The 24,878-nt window shown below is 45.2% G+C and overlaps 1 protein-coding gene across 3 annotated transcripts in view; it reads right to left on the bottom strand.

Annotated features, from left to right (window-relative positions):
• The window catches only part of DNAJC13 (DnaJ heat shock protein family (Hsp40) member C13), a 2,820,731-nt gene that overhangs the window by 2,034,739 nt on the left and 761,114 nt on the right, over window positions 1-24,878 (bottom strand). For all 3 annotated transcript variants that reach the window (XM_069648714.1, XM_069648713.1, XM_069648715.1), the window contains exons 17-18: window positions 10,420-10,541; window positions 5,778-5,853 (exon numbers count right to left, since the gene is read on the bottom strand). In XM_069648714.1, coding sequence (XP_069504815.1) covers window positions 5,778-5,853; window positions 10,420-10,541 — 198 coding nt within the window. The remainder of the gene's footprint in view (window positions 1-5,777; window positions 5,854-10,419; window positions 10,542-24,878) is intronic.

A 24,878-nucleotide genomic window follows, 5' to 3' on the forward strand; every position in this document is an offset into this window, starting at 1 on the left:
AGTACCCCAATTGCCCTCATCAGATTCGAACTTGGTCTCGTCTCTCTTAATGCATCAGTTTCCTGGTTAACGTTAGCAACCTACAGAAAATGTCTCATTTCCTCTTCCTCATCAGCAAACCTGTTTCCGATTCTCAAAAAGCTTATTCAGGCTCCTAATTCCAAGCCACTGCATGAATGGAAACTGACGAGCTGTACAATACTTGAGGAGGCTGATATTTCAGGATCCATGTTACTTGATGCTCCAGATAAAGCAAAGGTCAAATTGTGAAGACACGATTGGATTACTGCATTCGATAAAATCAACATGTATAAAGCCATCAAGGAGGGCTCATTCCAATTGTGCCCTGTAAACGTACTACAGCAATATCTAGAGAAATTTCCAGATCGAAGATACGTAGACTTTTTTACGATTTCGTCTAAACTTACTCCATACAAAGGATAAGCTTGCAATTTATAATAATCTTCCTAACTTAACTAGGACATGCAGTCATTGCAAACTTGTTGATCCCATTGAAACTACAAGACATCTCATGATAGATTGCTCATCATTAGTTGATATGAGGACTCGATATTTGTATAAACATTTTTGTTATTTTACTTTATTAACTATAGCAATTATGGTCGGCACTATTTAATGCTTCTAAAACCTCACTCATAATTGATATTGTTCAATTTTTAACAGAATTGAATTTATTTCCACTGTAATATTTGCCTTTTAAATTGAGTAATGTTTCTGTAATCATTTTATCTGTATTTAGTCATTTTCCTTTGATTTTCTCCAATGTCTATTATGATTAATGTTCTTTACTCATATTTCTAAATGTAAATTGTTACCTTTACTCTAAGTAGACATTGAGTCCATTTGCTATGCATATCGAATTAACTTAGATTGGTGTTATCTTTCAAACAGATACTAGAGGGTCAATTCTTGTTTGCACTGGTTATATTAATTTTGAATTCCTCTGAAAAACTATTTTTTTTAAAAAGTTCACTGGTTCTATGAGATTACAACCGACTTATGTTGCTTGGAATATTGGTATATCAATTTGTTGAAGTTAATGACATTTTACCTGTGAAATAATTTGAAATTGAAAAAGAACGAAATGTATTGAACAAGAAAATTGTAATGTATAATTGAAAAAGTTGATACCTCAACTAAACCAATTTTTCAATAAAAAAATAAATAAAAGAAGAAGCTACCAGCAACTTAAAAGGTAGGTATAAACCTAAGACTGTGTTTAGCATCTGTATAACAGACCAGGGAATGCAAAACCCAATGTTCCACTTTAAGAATGACTCAATGTTCTTCCAGGTAGGTACAACGCAAGGCAGACTTCGTTTAGACAGGCTATACAACAGGTCAGTGGAAGCAAGACCCAGTTGGTGAACTTGCAGAATAATATTCTGAAAGAAATAGTTAAGTGAAGCCAACAGCATTACTTTTGGGAAGAGGCACAACCAATTCGCAGGTGAGTAAAATAGCCTTACATATATTTTACAGAATGGCTCAACACGCATTCAAAGAAAGTAAGAACTTTTGTGACTGCTCACTCGCTGTGTTAAAGTCACCAACCAACTTACAAATAAGTAGACTTTTAAACACTTGTAATACTTTTCAAGGCAGAATCCTTTTCTTATCCAGTCCTTCCCCATTCTATCACATGAGTTCACTCAGAGGTAGAAGAGGGACCTTAGTGCTCTAGGTGCCAGATGTAGGCAGGGTGAGATAGGGTTTAGGTGCAGAAAATGTCAGATTTCCTGTGGAAGACTGTTCAAGCAAGTAAATAGTTCACTTTAGAGTTCGTTAGGGTCCAGGGACTTCAAGGAAGCCACCATAGAAGGATCCCATCAGTGGGCCTGGGTGAACTGGATGAGAGAACTCCCTATCACAGAAAACACCCCAAAAGCTTTATTGAAATCATACAGACTTAAGTTAGGTAAATACCCCAGTCAACACAATACCTCAGCACAGAACAGTTGCAGCAGGAAGACTTCAGGATCTGCAGCCAAAAACCCGGTCAATGGTTTGCTTTGTCATGAAGACAGAACTTTGGGAGGGATTTGCAGCAAGGATCAACAGGGAAGGCTCCAGGCAAGAGTTATTTTGTGGCTGGATGCGGCTATGTGGTTTTGGCACCCCTTTCAGGAGCCAGAAGACAACTGAATATTGCTGGTCGGATTGTCATCACTTGCAGCACTCTGATGAGGGAATTTTTCAGACTATTCATGTCTCTGGAGATCCTGCAGGATGCCAAAGTTTCATCTCGATTCGGAGGACCGTACACCTCCCACTGGCTCGAGGTCCCAGGGTATTGGGGTTTTGCAGCCCTGCAAGGTTGCAGCACCATGTGGGATGGCTCAAAATGCAGGTCTCGAGTCCAGTGGATCTCACCAGGCTCTGGGTATGGGTTGTCGTCTTCTGACTCCCTGGGTCGGTTGGAAGGAAGGGTAACAGCACTCTGCAGTCATTGTAAATCATCTCAGCTGCGGTTTCTTCATCTTCCTCTTCAGATTCAGGTCCAGTAGTCTACTACCTCTTCAGCTTCCAGGATCAGACTTTTATGCAGGAACCCAGCCAATCAAACCGACGTGCAACATTCAAACTTAGGGGGTTGGCAATCCCAGCCTACCAGTTTGAACTGGTCAGACTGGAGGAAAAAGGGTTGCATAGTTTTGGACTCCTCCCTTGCTTTCTGCCTTCACAGACACTCTGGAGCCTGGGTGGAGAATCCTTAGGATTCCCGCCGAAGATAAAGTTCACACAAATTAATTTCCCGCCCTGGATGTCAGGGGAAGGAGCAAGAAAGGGCAACAAATGCTAAAATGGTGAAAAAAGAAGACGGGGGCTATTTTGGTAAAATGATTACCCACGGGTGCCTTTACCGGGGCTATGCAAATAGACAGCAGTAAAGATGTACCGAATTAATAAAAAGGTTCACTGCCATTAAAGGTAAGTTTGTCCCTGCAACATAAATGTTACATTTAAAATGAGAAAGGGGATGCTCTGTATTTTGCTCATCACTGTGATCATATTCCATTGTCTTACTGTTCCCTTGTTTCCTTCCCTTTGTTCTGTGGGTGCGTTGAAACAATTTATTGGTGGATAAGCACCTTATAAATGCCCAATAACACCATTGGGTTAGTTTGATAAAGTCTTGCCTCAAGTGAACTTTAGAAAAAATCCCATACAACAACCCCACCCCCCCCCCCCCCCGCACTGTATGCATACCAAAGCCATTTAAGCAGGGTTTGAAGTTGCTAACTGTGGATTGTGAGGTAATTTGAAATTCAACTCTCATCAGCCCTTTCCATTTAAGCAGGATTTGAAGTTGCTAACTGTGGATTGTGAGGTAATTTGAAATTCAACTCTCATCAGCCCTTTCCATTGAACGTCTTGTGTAGAGCTCATAGGAGTGATAGACCAAAACATTTGCAGCGTACCAAGAAAACAAAAAAACTGTCACTGGGGGTAATGCTTTGTGGGAGTGCTGGCTTGTTCCTGGACAGATGTGTCTCATGCACCCTGGTTGGTCAGGGGTCATACTCATTACCTGCGGTGTGCCACAGGGCTCCTGTGTCTCGCCCACACTGTACAATATATTTACCAAGCTCCTTTTCGATGAGCTTGATCATCTCGGTATCACCTACACCAACTATGCAGATGATACCCAGATCCTCCTTCCGCTTTCTGGGGATTATGGAAAGGATTTGTCCTTGGTGACTAGAGTGTACATCATCATCCAGGCATGGATGGCCACACATGGACTATGCCTGAATGATGATAAAACTGAACTTATCATCCTGGGCACTACCTCTACCCTAAAGAAATTAGGCCCCGTCTATTCCTCCTTTATAATTGATGGCAACAGTATCAAAGTAGGACAAGAGGTCAAAACGCTGGGTTTTTACCTGGACTCAAACTTCTCTTAACAGGTGAACTCCTTAGCATCCTCCACGGCCTACACGTGTAAATTGATCTGTGCAGCCAAACCTTTTCTCAACGATACTAGGTGCATGACCCTTGCCAGAGCCCTTATATTGTCCCGCCTGGACTATTGTAATGCTCTTTATCTTGAGTCTTCTAAAGCTACCATCAGTAAAATACAAACTCTTCAAAATAACACCCTCAGAGCGGCATTAGCCATCTCCAGATGAGACCACATTTCTACATATAGCCAACAGAATAACTCGCTCCCTATCAAAGACACAATTCTCCTAAAAACCGTGTCACTTACTCATAAATCTCTCAATAACGCTGCTCCTACTTACTTGGTCAACAGATTCCACAGACAGACCTCCCTTAGACCCACAAGAACAGCTTACAAAGATTGCCTTTCTGTCCCTAACTTTAAACGCTCCACCATAGGGGGCAACCGCTTCCCAGTGAAAGCAGCTAAACTGTGGAATTCCCTACCTCGAACTCTTAGAATGGACCTGCCCTATCACAACTTCTGATCTAAGGTTGTACTATGGTTGAAAACGTAGGCTCTTAAACGCAATTTGGTATTAAGTCTTTCCGCGAGGAGTATAGCATTTTACCTTACTGTCTACATGCGCATACTTTATCTAACCTTTACTTGCTCACAATCTCTAGCCAGTAAGTAGTCTGCCTGCTCCAGTATTCCCTCTCTTTACATATATTGTTCCCACACGCTATTACTGTGTGTATGTATATATTCGCGCTGTTGTAACTAAGCTTTGCATATACATGTAACTGCTGTGCCCTGTAACCTGAGGGTATGATCGCGCATTCTAAATAATAAAACAAACAAGTCTCCCTAACAGATGTCAAACTGTCTTTAAAGCTTGAGGCATGAAGCCACTAAAATTGCTTGCACTGCGGCTTACCTGAAAAGATTACAATTGACTCGAAGCAATAATATGGAACATTATCAAATTTGTGAGAAGTTGGTTTGAGCACTGTCAAGGTTTATTCAACAATCAAAGGAGTCTAGCAGATCACTGGTAGTCAAACCATAGGTAAAGAAACAAACAGAACCCGACCAATAATTTGCAAAAGATCACTATGTGCATTGTCCATAGAATGCCTTGGCTGTTCCCAAATATGAGCCGCTGCAAAGGGCTGTTCCAACTCTCAAAGGATAGAGCATAGATGCTTACATTTGCAGCGGCCATCTGATTGTCAAAAACATGCCACAAGTTTTTAGTCATTGTTCATACCATTTTCTTCTCTTTTCAATCTTTGATTTGCATCTTTTTAAAGTATTTGGACAACACAACAAGTACTTACTTTATAGGTTTACACCTTTATATTGAAAACAAATCTTCACTGAAGAATTACACAGCAGAAGAACCCACTCATTTGTATGTATTAATTTGCACCTTACAAAGACATTCCTGTTGAAGCATTTATGTTTATGCAGCTTGCTTTCTCTCAAATATTCTACTTGTGTACACTTGCCAAAATTAAGCCTTTAGTTTTGCTTTTATATATAGATTGTCCGTGTCTGACCGTGGCAGATTTATCAAAAAATGTACAATGATTTTCCAGAATGGGGAGCACGGCTCAGATTAAGTCATTTTAAAAGGTATTTCCAAAAAGAAAGGAGTAAAACCGCTGGCAATTTCATAGATAGGATTATCCATTTTCTGACAAGACTGCTGCTTCAACACCAAGATGCGTGTTTCAACACAGATGACTAAGGCAGCATACTTTTATTAAGGATCAGAGTCTCTCCTATCCTAGAACCATAACAACAAATAAGTACCGAAACACAAATATGAATTATAAAGGCTTATTTGCCCATCACTTACCAAAATACGTTTCAACAAATTTGTAGCAGTTGAGTTCTCAGCTGTCCAAAGACCCACTAAGTGCCTGCTTAGCTGTCTGAAAGGGGAAAAGACAGGAAAAGCAATAAAGCATACACTAGTGTCTACTTTACAGAAACAATACAATATCAATTTGAGTTAAGTCTGCTCCCTGCCCCTACACAAAAAAGTTCTGTGAAGCTTTTATATAGACCATGTTCTTCGGCTCGGAATTCCCATTTTCTCATACCAACAATATTTCTTGTGGGTGATTTTTGTAAATGTGCTCATTCCCCTGACCCCATGCTAAGTGCATTTTTCTCAAAATTACAATACATGAAGTGTTTCCACAAAGGGCATTTTCATAGCCTTGTCTGTATTCAGTTCTTTTTTTAGTGGTTTGTTAAGTCATGTAGCCAGATTTCATTTTTGCTAAACTCACTTTTCTAAATATATATTTTGAGTGGAACCAACTGCATCCTCAGCCTTAATACTAAATGTTAACCTAATAAGGTCCATATACTTAAACGATTCTGGAGGAAAAGCACTCCCAGGATCTGGTATCCCTGGAAATATCAATTAAGGAATTTAATAGAACCTGCCTAAAATCGATCAGGATGGCATTGATGTGCACTACAAATACAAAAACACATACGCAACGCATCCAAATTAAGTTCCCAGTATCACTGTTGCACAGGGAACTATGAACATTTGTTTTTACGTCTTTGTTCTAAACTAGCTACTCAATTGACACAAATCTGAAGTCAACATGCGCAGAAACGTATCTGCAGTTGACGGAAGCATAGATCCAATAGTCAAATTAAGTTTAGAGCTGTGCCTTTGGTTTAACTGCAATGTCCAAGAATTGAAGGGTGCCGATTTAAAAATGACTAACAGACTGTACGAAAGCCTGCAACTCCCCAGACTGGGGGTGCGGGCATCAGTCCCATCTTCTGAAGTTTCTCCAAGACTGCACCAATTGAATTCCTGGTTACACAGCAGGAACTGTAAAGATCTGTTTACCCTGCATGTTTATCGCAAGCCCACACATTTTCTCGGATCAGAAGGTGAATATGAAAAAAGGCAATGCTGGGCCATCATTTCTTTACATTTATTTTGTAACCAATGTCAGAATCAGGATGTTCAAATATAATGTTCAATATTGCCAGTTTGTTGAAATATCTTCAACACAAAGGATTTTGTGACATGTGAAGCAGGGAAATACAACATTGAAGTGCTGCCTGTCAATTTCAGTCCAACTTCTATTTATTGACAATTGCACATATAAAAACAATCAAACTTTTACAAAATGCCCCTACCACCTTAGCCCTCCTGCCCCCTTTTTAAAGGCATCAGCGAAACAGTTCTTAAAGCGTGGAGGTCTCCAAGAGAGCCAATGCAAACATGAGCCATTCTTTCCATTGTCAAAACAGACTAAAATCTAGCTAACCAGATCATTTTTGTGGCTAGGAATTTATCTCCTAAAGCAATATGAACCATTAGCCTTCTGGAAAAAAAAGCCTTCTCTGCCTACGCCCCAAGACTATGGAACCTACTCCCTGTCGGTGTCAGACTCGCTCCCACAATTCAGAAACAACTCAAGACCCACCTCTTCAAGGAGTTTCTCCTCCTCAACACCTAGGCTATCATGTCACCCCTTTGTGACACCTGACTTGCTAGACGCTGCCCGTCCCTCTCATCCCCGCCACCTGGTACAGCTATAACCCACCTCTGTATCCTACCCCTGCTGCAGATCTGTTCTGTTAACACTGAAAAGCGCTCTGTTGTGCATCTATAATGTTCTACACCTCTGTTCAGTGCTCAGTTATATATCTGTATTGGTGTATACCTCTGTTAAGAGCTCTGTTGCTTCTCAAAGCTAGGTCTGCGCTTAATAAAATATAACTATCAACAAACAAGTTACTAAGATGCTATTAACACTGAAATATCTCATCTTCAGAACTAAAAGCTTGCACCAGCAAAAAGTCAGGGTCTCACGGTATTGGCTAGCTGAGCACTTTAATGCAGGACCTAATCACTAACCAAAATAATTGCATTTATGTGGGCAGTGAAACCAAATGTGCGCATCCCCCTCCAGCCTAGCTCTTCAGAGCTCAGTATATATTCATGTAGTCTTACTGATGTAGTATGCCACTGACAATATTTTCTGTTATAACTCTAGGAGTTGTCCACTCTTAGAAATCTTTAATGTTTTGGGGGCTATGTTCTTCTCAAAAGGTGACAAAGGATTTTTCCCAACTGCCTCTCCAATCCATTTTTATACAGATCAGGACTGCGGTTCTTACATTTCAATTAAAAAAAGTTACATGCTCTAGGGTGTTGTCCAATACTTTTGGGCCTCTACCCCTCCATCCAAATCAGAGGGATGTAATGCATAGTGCCCGACCTGCTAGTATTGGAATTGTGCATTCTAAGAAGTTGGTCAGATTTGCAGTCTCAAAAGCTTTTAATCTACTCTCCCTTAAATAAACCACCCAGTTTAGTGCATGTCACTCCCATCAAATTAGCAAAAGACCCAGTGCAAAGGCAGTGTTCCCATGCCAGATACCTTGGGGCTTCTTTTTCCTCATGGTCAACAAATCAAAATTTCGATCCCTGCATCACGGGTAAGTATTGTGACACAAAACCGTATAAAACATATATACACATTCACCATTAAAAGAACAGAATTGCATACGATTCAATTACCAGTGCAATACAGGAGAGTAGTCAGATGCAAGGAAAAATAGTTATAACTACCAACCCTAAGATGGCTTGCGGTGTTGTGCCCAAGTGTCACTGGTTCCAAAGTAGAACTTCTTCAAGTAAGTTAATATAGAAAATAATGCAGTGGGCTGTGGTGGGGATTATAGCAAGGTCTCAAATTTAGGTACAATTTCAGTAAAGTTTCGGAAAGTACTCCACTCAATTCGACAGACTAGGATGGGCCTAGGCAAGGATCCTTAACCCAGGTTGCACCACCAAACGCGGGGAAAGAAAGCGGTATGCAAGCTTAATCCCCCCTAACTGAACCTTCCAGATACCACTAAAAGGTGTTTCGGGATCCGTTGGTGACACACTATTCTGAGCTTGGTCCAGGTGAGGAAGGCCCAGGCGTCATGAGTACAAAGATCACTTTCAGCATCGGAGGTCTGTCACAGTGCACATCAAACTGACCCAGACAGCTTCCAGATGAAGACCCAAAACGATGAAAGATTAAGATTAATGCGGTGCAGATCCCCCCCCCCCCACACTCCCTCCAATCCGGACACTGTAGTGTTCCAATGAAAGTCAACACGATTCAGGTGGTGTGACAGGAAACCGTACAGCTGCAAACACAGAAGCAGCCCCAGCACAGATTCCATTGAAGTGAGATGGCTGAATGCAGGAGCAGGTGACTTGTGGCATAAGCTGAAGATCTGCAAAATTCCGAGGCTCTACTCGGAACATTGACGGACGCATCAAGGTAGCCCAGAAGAGAGCTAATCAGTCCACTGGTTGATTCAGGGGCACTTCCGAAGACTCAAAAGGCACAGATGCTCCAGCAATGGTCGAGACTGGAAGTTCCCAACAGTCCAGGGAGTGTAAGCACCAACAGCGGTCTTCTTGAGATCAGACAGAGGAGCAGTGCTTCATGGGGCCAATAACTTGAGTTGTAGCTAGTCAACTGCAGAAGTCGTCCTCAGATTGTCAGCTGACTGCTTTTATTCGTAGAAGTCGTGCTTCAACGTGGTCTGATAAACAATCGCAGGTGACCTTGTTTTATCCAAGATTTAGACCAGGACAAGCCCAAACCCACCAATGGTAAGGATTTGACCATTCAAATAGCCATAAGTTGGTCCAATCTTGGACAACCACTGGCGACTACATCTGCCCTGAAAAAAAACACACACAAACAACCAAACAAACATTGCCCCAAGGAAAGGGATTTTCATAAAAGGCATTTCCTGACCGGAAAAGGTGGGAAGAAGGCCCAAGAACAGGGCCAAAGAGCAAGCAAAAAATCTTGTAGCACAGGCATGTTAGAATAGGGTTCAAAGGAAGCAAAACCAATCACAGTCTCATAGAAATCTATGGAGAAAAAGGTTCAAAATAAAAATCTTGGGAGATCACTAAATTGGAATCTGAACCATCCAGCACAAGGAGCCCACATAGGCAATGAAACCATTCATTGTGAGAGGCATCCATAAGCACTGTTGCTACAAGGTAGGAAGAAAATAAATGTCAACTCAACTGACTTACTACAGGAGAAGTCTGCCTGATATCTTGCGAATAACAAACTTGACTTGGTCATGGGAGTCCTTGCTTGGGAGCTCCTTTGTCACAAATTACAAGGATTTAAAAACAATAAAATCTTCTTCGAAAGCAACAGCATAGAAGAATCTGCATAGGTTGAAAAGTGAACTTTACAAAACCAAATTAATTTAAAGAAAATCGCATGGAAAATCAGGAGGGTCAACAAAAAAATAACTGCTAAAGAAAGCTAAAAAAAAGCATTGTTAATACTCTTAAAAGCAGGGTTTCTCAAACTGGCGGCGTTTCTCAAACATGTAGTTAATAATTTCAAGTTCTAACCAAACCTCAAATTCGAAGCAGCGTTTTGACAAATGTGCATTCCATTATCACATTACACAGAAACAAGTACCTGTTTGTAAGCATCCTTTGATCTGTACTTATTGTAAACATAGAAGTATGCAAGTGACGAGGTAAGGCACCTTCACTGAGGGCAAGATCTTGCATCTTCGTTGCAATTTCTTTTTCTGCTTCCTTGGAAAACAGGGCAAGAGGATAAAGAAAGGCCTCCTTTAGCAGTTATAACATGTGCAGACATTTGTATATACAATCATAATATTGAGACACTTTTAGAGTTAAGTGCATAAACCTGCTCAAATTGCCCATGAAACATGAGTCACAACATTTAAGGCTAGGTAGATACCCATGCAGCTGCACTGGAAAATATAGATAAGGTTACTTTTGCATTAAAAAGTAAGCTCTAATATAGCACATATGGTGGACCGATGCAACATAATCTCGACAGCATTATCGGACCATGCCCCGGTCCTATTGAGGGTCACTTTCCCAGACAAACCTAAGCGGTCTCCAACCTGGAGACTAAATCCAGTAACACTATGACACCCTGAGTTCGTAGAACACGTAGGTGAGGCAACTGATAATTAGGGAATATTAAATTAGAGCACTGAATATAATGCTTGGATGCATACAAATCTTTTCTCCGGAGATAATACATCTCAAAATGGGCCTAAGAATCCTTCTCTCAATGGTCCCAACCTTTGTTTACAGAAGGGGTTATGCCTCTGTGGCTGATGGCATTAGTGCTTAAAGGTCGACAAAGAGCCCAAATAATAGTCCATTCGAAAAACACACAGGGCGAATTGTTGATGGGGCACAGGAATATAAATCAGTGTTTTGCTGAATACTATAGTGAGCTGTATGCAGTTGCAATGCATAGAGATGCTGATTGTATCCATTAATTCGTACAGCAAATACACCTCACAAATACTTTGTCCGAGCTAGCATCGCTAAATTCCCCCATTACAGAAGACGAAATTAAGGCCATTACAAGGCTGGCCGCCGGACCGGATGGCCTACTCATAGACCGCTATACATCTTTGCTAGAGACACTTGCACCGAGACTGACAACATTCTTTATAGAGGCACGTGACTTGGGCCACCTTCCAATGTCTATGCTGATGGCAAATATTGTGGTCTTCCATAAACCTGGAAGAGACCCAAATGAATGCAGTTCATATAGACCGATCTCGCTTATAAACTCTGATGCAAAGTTTCTAGCCAAATGTTTAGCAGGATAATTGGAACATCAGTTACCTACACTTGTCCATAAGGACCAAATGGGGTTCATTCTAAACCGGCATTCCTCTGAAACATGAGGCGCCTGTTGCATGCTGTCTCGGTGGTGCAGATGGCGAGAATGTAGTTCTCTATCTAGATGAGGAAAAAGCATTCAACAAGGTGAGATGGAACTATATGGTCACAGCTCTTAATACATTTGGCATTATGGGGGTATTTTGCCATTATAATATGGTGAAACTGCTTTATACTAACCCTATCGCAACAGTGGTGACAAACAGATACATGTCTGAACAGTTTCCATTGCATAGGGAACATGCCAACGATGTCCACTATCACTTCTCATACGTGCTGGCAATATAACAGTTGGCGTGGAAATAGCATACAGTGAGCAGGCTGAAGGGCGTCACTAGGGGGAGTGATGTGCACCGGGTCTCCTTATATGCCAATGACCTTTTGCTGTATGTTGGAGCATGTTCACATTATGTCCCGCGCATATGCAAGATCCTTCAGGAATATGGCTCGATCGCGGCGTATAGCGTTCACTGGGATAAATCTGAGGTGATACCACTACGGACTGATATATCATAAGATCCTGTGTGGGGAAGCAGGGCGAAAATTGGCCACAAATTACAATTGCGGTCCATTAATTACCTAGGGGTACGGAGCTCAAAGAAATAACTGCATTGAACTACCCACCAACCCCCCCCATTTTGGCAACGATCGAACAAGACATGATTAAATGGAGTATACTTCCGCTCTCACTTATGGGTAGGATTAAACCAGCAAAAATGAACTGTATGCCTAAATTACTATTTAGCATATACAATACCCTCGCCCCCAACAGCACTTATGTTCAGAGACTTTGGTAGACAGTTGGGGAAGTTTATTTGGTACAATAAGAAAGTGACACTGAATACTAACATTCTGCAGGCTACCAAACCGGATGGGGGTTACCACTACCTTCCTGGCAGACATACTATCTTGCAGCACAGGAGTGCTGGGCTAACAGATGGTTGAACGGGATGTACATAACTAGCTGGCGCGCTCTGGAGCTAATCGCAATGCAGCCCTTTACACTGCAAGAGATTATTGCGGTCCCACCCACCAAACTGCCCACGGCTGTCAAACATCCCATTATTAGTCCAACGCTGAGACAATGGCACTGAATGCGCAAATTAACGTGAATGGACACTGGTTGTGCACCGCCATGGCTCAGTGTTAGGGTGCTTTTATCATACTGCTCGAGTGACCGAGTTCAAGTGAGACAAGAGTCGCACTGGCATAATGTCTGCATCATGGATCTATATGAGGAGACCACACCTTTTACCGTTCCACGAGACACAAGAAATAATTGGTCTTGCATGTAACTAGTAATAACAAAAAGTCAATATTGAATTCATACACCACGCACGATGCACGTAATAGAGACCCAGCGGCCTAGGAGGCGGAAATCGCTGGAGACTTAAATGGCTTCCTGAAAATCAAGACATTGTACAGGCTCTGCATGCCAACAATCTGAGTAGAAACAGAACCCTTGCTGATCTGCAGATAACTCTAGATGTAGAGGATATATATTCCACTTTCATGATGATCAATGAGGTCTTGTATAATCTAAAGTATAGAGACATACAATATGAAATGATACAATGAGCATACTTTACTGCAACAAGGTTGTATACCATGAAATTATTGCAGTCGCAAGACTGTTGGAGGAAATGCAGGCAGATAACTACAATGGGACACATTTTGGTATTTCCCCAAGATCAAACCGTTTTGGACAATGGTCTTATAGAACATATCCCAAATCCAAGAATCAAATGAAACATGCTCACCCATGCATGTTGTTCGTGCTAGGTATAAAAGAATGACACGATGATGCATGTTGTTTTTAGCTCATAAGACCAAATTGATAGACTGGAAGGCTGTGGAACCCCCTGGTAGGAAACTATGAGCAATGTAACTTGCAAAAATCAATACCATGGAGGCGAATGCTTTTAGAAAACGTCTAAGGCACCCACACTCATAATCAGTGGGACATAAGTGATCGGTACATGATTTCGAAGAATGTATAACATGCTGAAACCTGGCAGACAACTACATTTGGGTGCATATGATATCCGTGGTTTAGAACACTGCTAAAATCTTACACCAATAACTAGTGGCAGCAAAGAACTTTCTTGAAACGATCCCTTATGCAAACAAAAAGGTTTTAACCTTTAGCAGGATTGAAAAATATCAGTGATGGTACGAAGATCCAAGTCTAATGGCATTAACTGCATAACGCTGGTCCCCTCTTGAAACACAACAGTAAGGAAGAATCTGAAGTAGAAGCATATGATACACCAGGTGGGCAATCATGTCTAAAGATTATAAAATTAGCAGATCCAATGCATCACTACAGAATTACATAGACACCAGGCGCATACCAAGGGGTTTAAGGATACTAACTAGGGATACCAACTATCCCTACGTAAAAACATCCGACCCCGGTATGCTGTAGAGTGGGGCGAGTCCACCAAGGAGTGCTCCTTCAAAATGTTCACTATTTGGTTAAATATGCCAAAAGTGATAGAGCTAATGCGCAGAGAGATAATAAAAAACTGGAGGCGTATATCTACACAGGAACAGACTTGTGCTGCTGAAGAACTTAAAACCAAAATGGATACAAATATTGAAAACTATGAAAATGAAATCAAGGATAGAAAACAGAACATTCTTGAGGGACAAACAGGACTATGCATCAGGCAGAATTTACACTTTTGCCAGAAAATAGGACATGAGAAAGGGGACGCGCACAGAGCAGATTCCTAAAGAATTGCCCACCATAGGAGCAGAGTCAGAGACAGAGGATGGAGCGAGCACATCCACCGAAATGTTGATTAGCAGCAATGATGATACCCCAATGAGACTCAATTTTATAGAGGAAATTGACTGTTACATCAGGTGGGCAAGACAGCCTCAGGAAGAAATCAGGGCAGAGGCAAACCTTCAGGATGCAATGGAGCAACACGAGGAAAAGTAGAAGAGGAAGTAGGGGAAAGTAGCAACCGAAGGGATCGGGAAGCCAACAGACGCGCTCTGGGAGATGGCGAAAGAAATGATACATGACAAAGAAATGCAAACACTCAACCTCTCAAGCAGAATATTAACTAAATCTGAGAATGAAGTGCTAAAGAAGGGCCTTGCCTTCTGTACCACGTCCAAATTGGACTACCCACAGTCTAGGAAAGATCTACACTGCTTTATACGTAAGGTGAAGTTGGCCAAACACTATGAGAACAGAGTCTATTGGAAAGAAATACAAATCCATACTAAATACTATACCTATAACCTAAACTATACCTATAACCATCAAGGAGATACCAGCACTATGTGCACTGGAGTCATTGGGTATTGAGGAAGAATTAAACCAGGAGAAGGATACAGACAAAGATGAATGGAATATGGAAGTACCAGATACAGTAGACACTACGATGGCAGTGGACAGCAAATTAAAAAAGAAGTCCACATTCAGTCCCCACTACCCCGAATAGTCAAAATATAGATCTATTTGAAGACCTGGCAAGTGAAGATTTAAAATAGCTGGCAACCAGACCTAGTCATAAAAAGAAATACAATCTGACTACCGAACAATGGAAAGCAATGGCGGCCCCAAGGGGAAATAAAACTATTGTAATCAAACCATCGGATAAGGGAGGCAATGTAGTACTGTTAAATGCTAATGACTATATAATGGAAGCAACCAAGCAATCTAAATAAGTTAACTATAAGAAAATGACTTTGAATCCCTATCCAGGATACAAGATGGAATATAACAAAAAGTTGCAGGGCTGGTTAGATAAAGGTCTCTTGGAGTGGGACGAAAGGCAGTTTCTTACTATGGATTTCCCTATGGTACCCATCATATACTCCATTCCCAAAATACACAAACTTAAGAAGCCTCCTGGCAGGCCAATTGTGGCATCCACAGATTCCCTTCTGGAGAATACCTCGAAATTCATGGATACATTCCTTTTCCCCTTTGTGGAAACTCTGCCCTCTTACATAAGGGATACAACAGACTTCCTTAACAAAATAGATGATATCCCTTGGTGTGAGGAGTATGTATTGATCACTCTGGATGTAGTTTCCCTTTATACGTGCATAACACCAACAGAGTCTAGAGGCAGTGAAACAATAATACCCATCTACAAGATCTCTTAGCTATAGGGAACATTCGAAAATGATCTGGGAAATGCTGTCCTTCTGCCTTACCCACAATACCTTTATGTTGGATGGACAATATTATAATCTGTTATGTGGTACAGTGATGGGGACTTCTGTAGCCCCGACATATGCACATTTGTTTATGGGGGCTTGGGAGGAGGACATATGGGATTCAGAAGAATTCACAGTGCATACCAATAGAATCAAAATGTGGAATAGGTACATAGATTACCTGTTTTTTCTGTGGAGGTTTTTTCTGTGGAGGCGCACAGTGAATGCGTGACTACAATTCTTTAGACTCCTTAATGTGAATGATAATCTCCAATTTACGGAGCAGCAGAGTAAGGATGAAATTTGTGTTTTTAGACATTAAAGTTAAAATTGTAGGAGGGAAGAACAACACAATTCCATCGTAAAAACATGAGTACCAATGCTGTTTTACATGCGGACAGTGCTCAACCAAAATGCCTTAAAAACAGTATCCCTTATGGAGAGTTTTTAAGGATAAAACGAAATTGCAGCAAGGATAATAATCTGTTTGTACAAAATGCAGCTGCTAAATTCCTAGAGAGGGGATATTCCAAAAGTGTAATCAGCAGAGCATATGAAAAATGCCATACTCAAACCAGAAACAACACTTTAATTATGGCCAAGTCTAAAAAGAGAAGGCATGAGTAGCCCATAGACCATATTAGAATTATAACATACAATCAAGGAGCCAAAGATATCCGAGAAATTTTAGAGAAACATTAGCATCTACTGATTAGAGACACAGATATCCGCCAACATAAGGCTAATGCTAGTGACACATTCAGAAATGCAGCATTTGTACAATCTACACTGTCCCCCGGTGTATTTCAATCTTTCAACTCCACAGATCTGGCAGGATGGTTATCAGAAAAACCAGAGTGGTTCTATAAATGTACCAAATGTAAAGCATGTCTATTTGGAATGAATGTTCAAAGATATAATCATCGAACAACAGGAAAAAAGATTGAGATCAAGAAAATTATTACATGTACCACCAAATATGTGATGTATGTGCTAAAATGTAGTTGTAACTTGTGGTATATAGGTATTACAAAGTTAGAAGTGAAGACAGGAATATAACATATCAGGGCAATTAAAAAAGGGGACCTGGCATATCCTCTAGCCAAACATTTTAAAGAAAAACATCAAAAAGACATGTCCACCCTTTAGATATTTTGCAATAGACTCAATACCGAATAACCCTAGAGAAGAAAATTGAGAACTAAGATTAAGACCAGCAGAATCCAGGGCACAACAAGGAAGAGGAGTTCTACATGGTTGTGGTTAATTAACAAAATTAGTATAATAGCCCTTGGGAAGAAGGCATACAATACAGAAAAAGGAATGTGTTATCCAGTTACAATCAGGTTGTTGGTATACCTCAATTTTAATTAAAATGTTGAAAGAGTGGCCACCAGGGGGCGCAGACAATGTAAAGTCTCTCTGTCCAGCTCCTCACCTCGTGGGCCGAAAAACAGGTTGAACCCTCTCAGATCTCCCCTACACAGACCCATAACCCCCCCCCAACCCCCATGTGGTTGTCCCTCTGGACTGCGGGGAAGAGGTGAAACTCCCGAAGACAGCAGAGACGGTGTGCGGCGGCCCTAGAATGTTCGAGGACAAGAGACTGGGACCAAGGCCCAACAGCGGGTGAAACAACGCTGTTCGGAGAACAGCAGCCAAGTGTAGCCAGTGGCGGCTGGCGTCCCGGCTGCCCCCCGACCGCTCCAGACAGTGAAGATGACTCCTACCAGGAGTTAGAGGGATCGCACAAGTTTGGAGGAAGGACCGCTAGGAGGACGGTGGCTCCGGAAGACACAGATGAAGGTGTAGCGGACGCTCGACAGCTCAAGAGACGAGGTGACGTCCCTGCTAAGCCGTGTAGGGGCAGGACCGCCTGACGGTGGTTAGTGATCCCAGTGGGCCTCGCTGGGTCCACACCAGCAGAAATGACAGTGCGGGAGCACTCTGGCCCGCCCCCACCCCCTTCCATCACAAGTAAATGGGAACGCCCGTAAAATAGAACAGTGCAGGACCCGGAGGGAGAGGGAGGACAACCCCGGGGTCCCAGGGACAGAGCGGAGCAGAACGCCAGGCTGCTGGGCTAAGAGCCTACTGAATCACAGGGAAGACAGTGGGTGGCTAGATCCACTGGAAAGGACGTGAGCTGAATTTTGCAAGGCACCCCTGCTTCTTTCAGTTGGCCCATATTGTGAACACTCCTGGGGGCAGATGGGACCGTGGCCTGTGTAGGAGAAGGCGGGGGCTGAAACAAAGGACACTGAGCAATGGCAAGGGTCGGGCCCGAAAGAAGCACAGTGCAGTTTGTGAAGGAGGGGCCCAACAGGCAGCTGCAACAGCAAATGCTGAATGCAAAGCAAGGGGGCATGGAGAAAACACCAAACAGTGGTTGCTGATCTTGGAGGAATGTAGCAGTTAAACGGCTGGAAGCAGCATTCAAGGCAGACCAAGGTGAAGAGTGGGGCCGAGGACCAGGATACAAAACATAGCCCAAGGGACAAGCATTAAGGGAGGAGCAGGGGGAAGAAGTTTAAGTTGGGGCAGGAAAACTGGGGGGTGGGGGGGCCTCTACCCACACAGTGCCTATAAGGAAGGGCCCAGCTGAGGTGGGCGAACTGGTGGTCCAGTCAAGTACCAGGAATGGTCAAACTCTTCGGCTGGGCGGAGGGGGAAGGGGCTGGGGGTTTGGTAATGGGGAAGGGGAGGGGCAGTTATGACAGGCTCCACCCAGGGGGAAAGGGGGGTGGTTGCGGGAGGTGGTTTCGAGTATACAGCAAGACCTGGTTATAGGGTAATGGCAGGGTGCAATTGGATACAGGGACATCCCAGGGAAGCAGACCATGGTAGGGGGGAGAGAGAGACACCCAAGCATTTAAATGGCTGATCTATTGCCCGTCTTGGAGATAGACTATCTAAACGTCAGGGGAATGAACTCACCAACAAAGCGATCGCTCTTAAGCAGAGAATTCAGGCAAGCTAAATTAGACCTGCTCATTCTCCAGGAGACTCACTTGGCGAGGGGAAAAGAAACAGGAATTTGCGGTTGTGGGATAAGGGAAGTGTATTATGCCTCTTATAAGACCAAAAAGAGGGGAGGGGCGATTATTATGGCCAACGACCTGGGCTTCATGAAAGAGCCCTCAGTTTAGGACCCGGAGGGTCGATATCTGTTCGTAAGAGGGGAATTACCCCCTCACACTGGGAGTGATATATGGCCTCGAAAGAGGGTCAAGTGCCTTTTTGGGAGGGGCTTGGCGACAAATTGAGACTATTTGTGGAGGGCAGTCTTATAGTGGCAGGGGATTTCAACATGGTACTAGACCCTGCTAGAGAAAGGAAAGGAATGTTATCTCACACAACCTCAGTGGCAGACGACTATGTCACAGAGCTTCCGCAGAATCAACCTCAACCTGGGCCTAGTAGACAAACTCCCTAGCTCGGCCATGGGGGAACCCCCTTATAGATACTACTCAAAAAAGTATGAAACATTCTCAAGGATCTACTATATCCTAGTAGAATACGCTCTACTTGCCCATACACAAAACCTATGGGTGGACCCTGTCCCTTGGTCTGATCATGACCCGTTAGGGAGAATTCTCTGTTGTTCCCAAACCTAGTGAGTCCCCCAGCAGCTTTGCTGGATTTTTGGGGTTTATTTTTTTCTCCTGCTAAGAGGGAGACTCTTTTTCTCCCACTCTTCGACATGATTTGAGATATCCTTTGGCTTTGAAATGTGTTTAATGGGCTATGGGGTCTTTTACTCTATAGGGTTTCATGTGTTTTTTGGTAAGCATGTTACACAGCACCCTCAGTGCAGTAACACAGGGGTGTCATAGTGACCCCCAAAGATAGACTCCATATCCTGGGACTGACTACTGTCTCCCAGGGCATATAAAGTCACCATTGACTTTACTAGTATTAAATTGGGAACAGAACCAGTACAAACCATCATATTGTGGAAGTACTGGTAGGGGTAATTAGAATGCCCCGGGGTCTGTTTTTCGAGGGGGCACTGTGCAGTCCCCCCTCGTCGAGTTTCTGGCTGGTGGCAGTGGTTACCACGCAAAATATTCCTTAAGAACATTTACTATGGGATTTTCGCATTCATTTAAAACGCACCACTTTTTGGTGCAATGTTAAAGATACCGCCGGGTTATTTATTTAATATTTATTCCCCGGTTGGGTCTTTTTGCCAGGACTCGGTTTTAAAATGGTGTTTGTGTTCGCTTCTGTGACTCCAACCCAAGCCGAGCCCTTTGTTCCACTTTTTGGCGGGCTTCTCCACAGAAGCCTCCAAAAGTGGTGCAACTCTGTCTGGGTCCACGGGATGTGTGGGAGGGGGGTTTAGGCACCCTGGACTGAGTTGCGTCGGCAACTCAAGTCACACTCTTGTGTGATTGGCCCAATGGTGAGCCACCCGGCTCACCACTTAGCATGTTTGAGTGACCGCTAGGACTGATGAATGGGGGTTTTCTGCATAAAAGCAGGGCTTTGGGGACTGGAACTTCAGAAGTCGCCACAGGACCAAAGAATGCGAAGAGGGAGAAGCTGAGCCGACCTTCAACGACGACACCACCGGTGGAGCCCTGCTGAACCGCCTCACCACTTTTTCCAACGACAGAGGAGTCTTCTTCCTTTGACTGGTGGGGATAACCAGTTTGCCCGCCTTTTCACCTTCCCGGATCATCTCGTGGCCGCCTTGCCTGTGCCAAGCACCCCGGCAACCGGAACCGCGATACCACGTTTTACCACTACCGCAAATAAAAGGGTAGCACCATTTAACCGGAGAACTCCGCAGCTGGTTTCTTCCCTGGCAGTGCAATGACCTTCAGCTTTCCTCCACGTCGAGATCATCTCTTCCTCTGGACGATGCCAGGAACAACTGCCCCCGCTGGAGGATCCTCTCCACTTTCAAGGTACTGTGTCCACCTTGCCTCCCTCGCAAAGGTCTGTGTGGGGTGTCTCTTAAATCCTCAACTTACCACTTGGGTTGGCCCTAGGCTGACTAACTGAACTTTTCTGAGCTGAAATAATTTTTTTCTGAACTCCCTGTAAGACTTTTCAAGCCTCTCAAACTGTGTGATCTTGGGCGCATTGGTGCTCTGTTCTCTCTAAGAGGGAGCCTGGCCGCTGAACTCTTTCCTCACAAGTAGACTGACTTTCCTGCCTTGCTGGATGCTTCTAAAGTATTAGTGTTGTGTGCTTTTCTAATTTCTGCCTGTTCCCTCCCTTTTTTGATAACTTATCAGAGTGCCATCTTGAGTTAAGCGCTCACCTCTGTCTGAAAATAAGTGGTGTTAACTAAGACTTGTATAATAAGGAATAAGGAACAAGTTACTTACCTGTAACTGTTGTTCTCCAGCATGGGTCATGCATGGATTCACATGCTCATGAATATTCCCCGTCGTCAGGCTGAGAATCCTCGGTAAAGAAAAAAAATCAGTATCAGTTTCGTTTCTGATCTGTCTTTCCTAACCAATCGCTGATCATACTGACCACAGCCAATGACTGCCCTCTACCTAAGCCCCGCCTCTGGCAGCCATCTTCAGATTTGCTAGCACGTGAAGTGGCAGTATGACCAAGTGAAGAGCCGCAGAGGGGTAGGCAGGAGGGTTCGCATGTGAATCCATGCCAGACCCATGCTGGAGAACAACAGTTACAGGTAAGTAACTTGTTCCTTCTCCAGCATGGAGTCTGGCATGGATTCACATGCTCATGAATATAAGATTAAATAGCAGTACACACATGCACAACCACGGGGGGGTGGAAAAAGGCTCAACATTAAGCAATACAAAAAACTCAACATTAAGCATCTCTTACCTCCTCACCAGGCTCACCTTAAGCGAACAGGTTGCGCAGCACTGCTTGGCCGACCCTGGACTCCTCCCTGGAATCCCGATCGACGCAGTAGAATCTCGTGAAGGTGTGCGTCGACCGCCACGTAGCAGCCCTGCAGATGTCCAGCAGGGGCACACCAGATAAGAACGCCGTAGTAGCAGCGATCGCTCTCGTCGAATGGGCTCTCGGACGGCCTGGCAGCGGTCGGTTATCCAACCGGTGACAGTGCATGATGCAGCCGGAGAGCCATCTGGAAATAGAAGACTTCGAGAGAGCCTTCCCTTGATTCACAGGTCCAAAGTTCACGAACAGCTGTGATGTCCTCTGGAAACTCTTCGTGCGGTCCACGTAGAACTTCAGCGCTCTAGCCACATCCAGCGAGTGCAAAGTCCTCTCGGCCGGCGACGAAGGAGATGGGAAGAAAACAGGTAACACCAAGGGCTCGTTAAGATGGAAGTCCGACGGCACCTTGGGCATAAAGGAGGGGTGCGTCCTAAGCACCACCCTCGAGGCATGGAAAGTCAAGTACGGTGCTTTGCAGGATAGGGCCTGGATCTCTCCCACTCGTCGTGAGGAGGTAATGGCCACCAGGAACACAGTCTTCCACGACACAAACTTCATAGGTGCGGAATGCATCGGCTCGAATGGGGGCCCCATGAGCCTGGTCAGCACCACGTTAAGTTCCCACGCCGGGGCCGGGGCCTTCACCGGCGGGAACGACCGGAACAGTCTTTTCATAAACTCTTACCAGTCGTTGGGACCACAGGGACGTCCGTCCTGTGGTTCTGGTATATCTGGAGATCGCCGCCAGATGAATCTTAATGGAGGCATGGGCTAGCTCAGCCTTTGCCAGCGACAGCAGGTACGGCAGCACTTGAGGGGCCGTAATCCGTAGGGGGTTGATCTTCTGTGCTCGGCACCAGATAGAGAACCTCTTCCACTTATGACCGTAGCATTTGAGAGTCGAGGACGCCCTGGCCTTTGCAAGAACCTCTCTGCATTCGGCCGGTATATCGTAGCCTCCAAACTCTAGCGCTGCAGGAACCAAGCCTGCAGGTTCTGCGACGCCGGGTCGTGGTGGAAGATGGCGCCTCCTTCTCTGGAGAGAAGGTCCGCGTCCGCCGACAGCTTGATGGGAGGGGACGTTGACAAGTCCAGAAGGTCCGGGAACCAGATCTGCCTCGGCCACGCCGGTGCGACGAGGATCACCCTGCACCGGGACCTCTTGAGCTGGCTGATGAGTCGAAGCAGCAACGGCAACGGAGGGAACGCATACAGGTATAGGCCGTCCCAGGGGAACGAGAACGCATCGCCCATGCTTCTCGGCTGGGGAAACCTGCTGGCGAACCTCTTGCACTTAGAGTTTGTCGCTGTTGCGAACAGGTCAATTTGGGGTTTGCCCCATCGTCGGAAGAGTTGATCCACCTGATCCTGGCACAGTTCCCACTCGTGACACGCGCGCAGCTCCCTGCTGAGCGAGTCGGCGATGGTGTTGCTTTCTCCTGCCAGGTGGAAGGGAACCAGGAACATCCCCTGGGCGACCGCCCAGTGTCACAGATCCTGTGCCGCCTTGGATAGGGCTGGGGATCTGGTGCCTCCCTGCTTCCGTATGTTAAACATTGTCGTGGTGTTGTCCGTGAAGATCCGCACCACCTTGCCCTTGAGCGACGGGAGGAACGATTTGAGAGCCCAGAACACGGCTCGGAGTTCTAGGACGTTGATGTGCTGGAGCCTCTCCTCCGGGAGCCAGAGGCCTCTTGCATGGAGATCTCCGGTGTGGGCGCCCCAACCTTCCAGGGAGGCGTCCGTCGTCACTGTCTCCTGGTACGCCGGCGTCTGAAAGTCCTTGCCCGCCGTGAGGTGCGCTCGAACGCCCCACCACTGAATCGCCCGCCGGAACACCTCGTTGAGGGGGACCCTGTCTTCGAAGGTGCCCGTCGTCTGTATCCAACGGGCGTCGAGAAATTCTTGAAGAGGGCGCATCCGTAGTCTGCAGAGGCGCACCAGGTAGATGCAAGAGGACATCATTCCCAGGAGGGACTTGATGGACCTCACCCTGGCCACGTCCGTGGCTAGCAGGCGCTGCACTTTGCCTAGAATGGTCTTCGTCCGTTCTTCCGAGGGGGGGCCAGGCGCCTCACTGTATCGAGCTTCGCTCCCAGAAACAGGGCCACCTGCGACGGCACCAGGTGGGACTTCGGGTAGTTTATGGCGAATCCCAGGTTTGTGAGTAACTGGACGGTCCTCGCAGTGTGTTCGACGGCGAGTTCCCTTGTCCTTGAGCAGATGAGCCAGTCGTCCAGGTAGGGGTAGACGTGAATCCCCTGTAGGCGCAGCCACGCCGCCACTGGTGCTAGGCACTTGGTAAAGACCCTGGGGGCCGACTTCAATCCGAACGGCAGTGCTCTGAATTGGTAGTGGCATCCCTGGACGACAAACCTGAGGAACTTTCGGTGACTTTTGAGGATGGGAACGTGGAAGTATGCATCCTCCAGGTCCAACGACGATAGAAAGTCGCCTTCCTCCAGCTGTCCCAGTACGTGCTGGAGGGTGACCATCCTGAACTTTTGTGATCTGATGTATTTGTTCAAACGACGAAGGTCCAGGATGGGGCGCCAGCCGCCCGTCTTCTTCCCGACGACGAAGTACCTTGAGTACACCCCGGAGCCTCTTCGGGACAAGCTCGATGGCGCCTTTCCTGAGCATCGCCCGTACTTCCAACAGCAGTTGCGGGACGTGATTTTCCTTCCTGGCCACAGGTGGAACGTGAAGGCACTTCTTCAGGAATTCGATAGTGTGTCCTCTTGCCAGGGTATCCAGCACCCAACGGTCGGTGGAGATGGACTTCCACACGCCGACGAAATTCGTCAGCCGGTCTCCCACCGGGGTGCTTCGGTGGGGCCCCGAGACCACGGCCGGTTCAGTTCTGCTTGGAGGTGGTGGCCTTGCCGCCCTGGCCACCTTGCCGACGGCGGCGAGGCGCTCCCTGCTTGCCGCGACCCCTGTAGGCCTCCTGAGACAAGGAGCGTGCCGCCTGGCGGTAGGACGACGAGCCGCCGCTGGATCCCTTGGAGGCACCCTGTCTGCCTCCGGAGCTCCGAAAGGGCCGTCGTTGCTGAAGGGCTCCTAGTGCGCGGGCCGTCTCCGTGTACGTTTTTATGGCTTGGAGGGACTTGT

The sequence above is a fragment of the Ambystoma mexicanum genome, chromosome 2q (assembly GCF_040938575.1).
Source record: "Ambystoma mexicanum isolate Mex_15411 chromosome 2q, UKY_AmexF1_1, whole genome shotgun sequence".
Taxonomy (NCBI): Eukaryota; Metazoa; Chordata; class Amphibia; order Caudata; family Ambystomatidae; genus Ambystoma; species Ambystoma mexicanum.